Source organism: Seriola lalandi, unplaced genomic scaffold, assembly GCF_002814215.2.
Source record: "Seriola lalandi dorsalis isolate HSWRI2012SDOR001 ecotype SW California unplaced genomic scaffold, Sedor1 jcf7180001977762, whole genome shotgun sequence".
NCBI classification, from domain to species: domain Eukaryota; kingdom Metazoa; phylum Chordata; class Actinopteri; order Carangiformes; family Carangidae; genus Seriola; species Seriola lalandi.
In genome coordinates, this window is record NW_019448428.1 from 1 (window position 1) to 943 (window position 943).

At 46.7% G+C, this 943-nt stretch overlaps 1 protein-coding gene across 1 annotated transcript; it reads right to left on the bottom strand.

Moving 5' to 3' along the window:
* Nucleotides 1-30: 30 nt before the first annotated feature.
* On the bottom strand, nt 31-937 carry LOC111657461 (AT-rich interactive domain-containing protein 1A-like; the record flags this gene model as incomplete). The annotated part of the gene is made up of 2 exons (XM_023409647.1): nt 922-937; nt 31-364 (listed from the first exon to the last, which is right to left on the bottom strand). A coding segment is annotated over exon 2 (305 nt), but the record flags the coding sequence as incomplete, so codon positions are not given.
* Between the last annotated feature and the right edge of the window lie 6 nt (nt 938-943).

Consider the following 943-nt stretch of genomic DNA (forward strand, 5'->3'; position numbering starts at 1 on the left):
TAGGCACTTGAGGATCCAACATAAACCAACCTGTTGTGCATGGAGTTGGTGGCAGGGTGCTGCATGGCTGCGGGGTCCTGGGGCTTTCTGTTCATGCCCGGTGGAGGACACATTCCTGAGCCCACCTGGGGTGGCATGTTGCCCATGTTAGGAGGCATGTTTGGACCCATGTTGGGGCCCATATTGGGACCCATATTTGGGCCATAGGGACGTGCCCCCATTTGATTTGGAGGCATCCTTCCTGGAGGAATGCCAGCATATGGTGGCCCCCCACCCTGTCCTGCCATGGGGTTCATTGGGCCCATGCCTGGCCCGGGGTAGTTGGCGTTAGGCATGTTGCCGTAGCCAGGTTGACGGGGATAACCTAAGGATGATATTGTAACAAAAAGTAATCAGTTAATGTAAATCACCTGGCTCTAGCTGTTAAATCACTTTAACATCCAGAAGTTTATTTGTGTTCAACATTAAAGCAGTTTGTTATAGCTATGACAAAGTCTTTTCCTAAAGAGCTGTGTGAGGCAGACTTTTTCCCAACAGTGTGCTAGTACAGAGAGCTATGCACCCTGAGCAACAAGCCTTCGTCACAGTCTCAGCTCTACTGACAGGAGGCTCTGCTACGTCAGCTGACTCTCTGCTTCACAGCTATAAATAGCTGCAACAGAGTCAGAGGGAGGGACCAACGCTAGCATGGTATTCTTATTAGGCAGGGAGATATATTCCATAGGTTTGTCTAATGTGAAATGTGTATATGAGAAAACTTTACAAAAAGAAAAGTAAATTAAGTTGGAAACCTTTATAAATTTAAGCCTTTAAGTCCCATTTCAATTAATCTTTTCACAACGTTGTAACAGAAATTCAAAATAAAACAAAGCGCTCTCTCTTCATGTCCAACCCTGGCAGAGATGATTCAAAAGTACGCACCTTGGGGGCCATACTGTCCTGC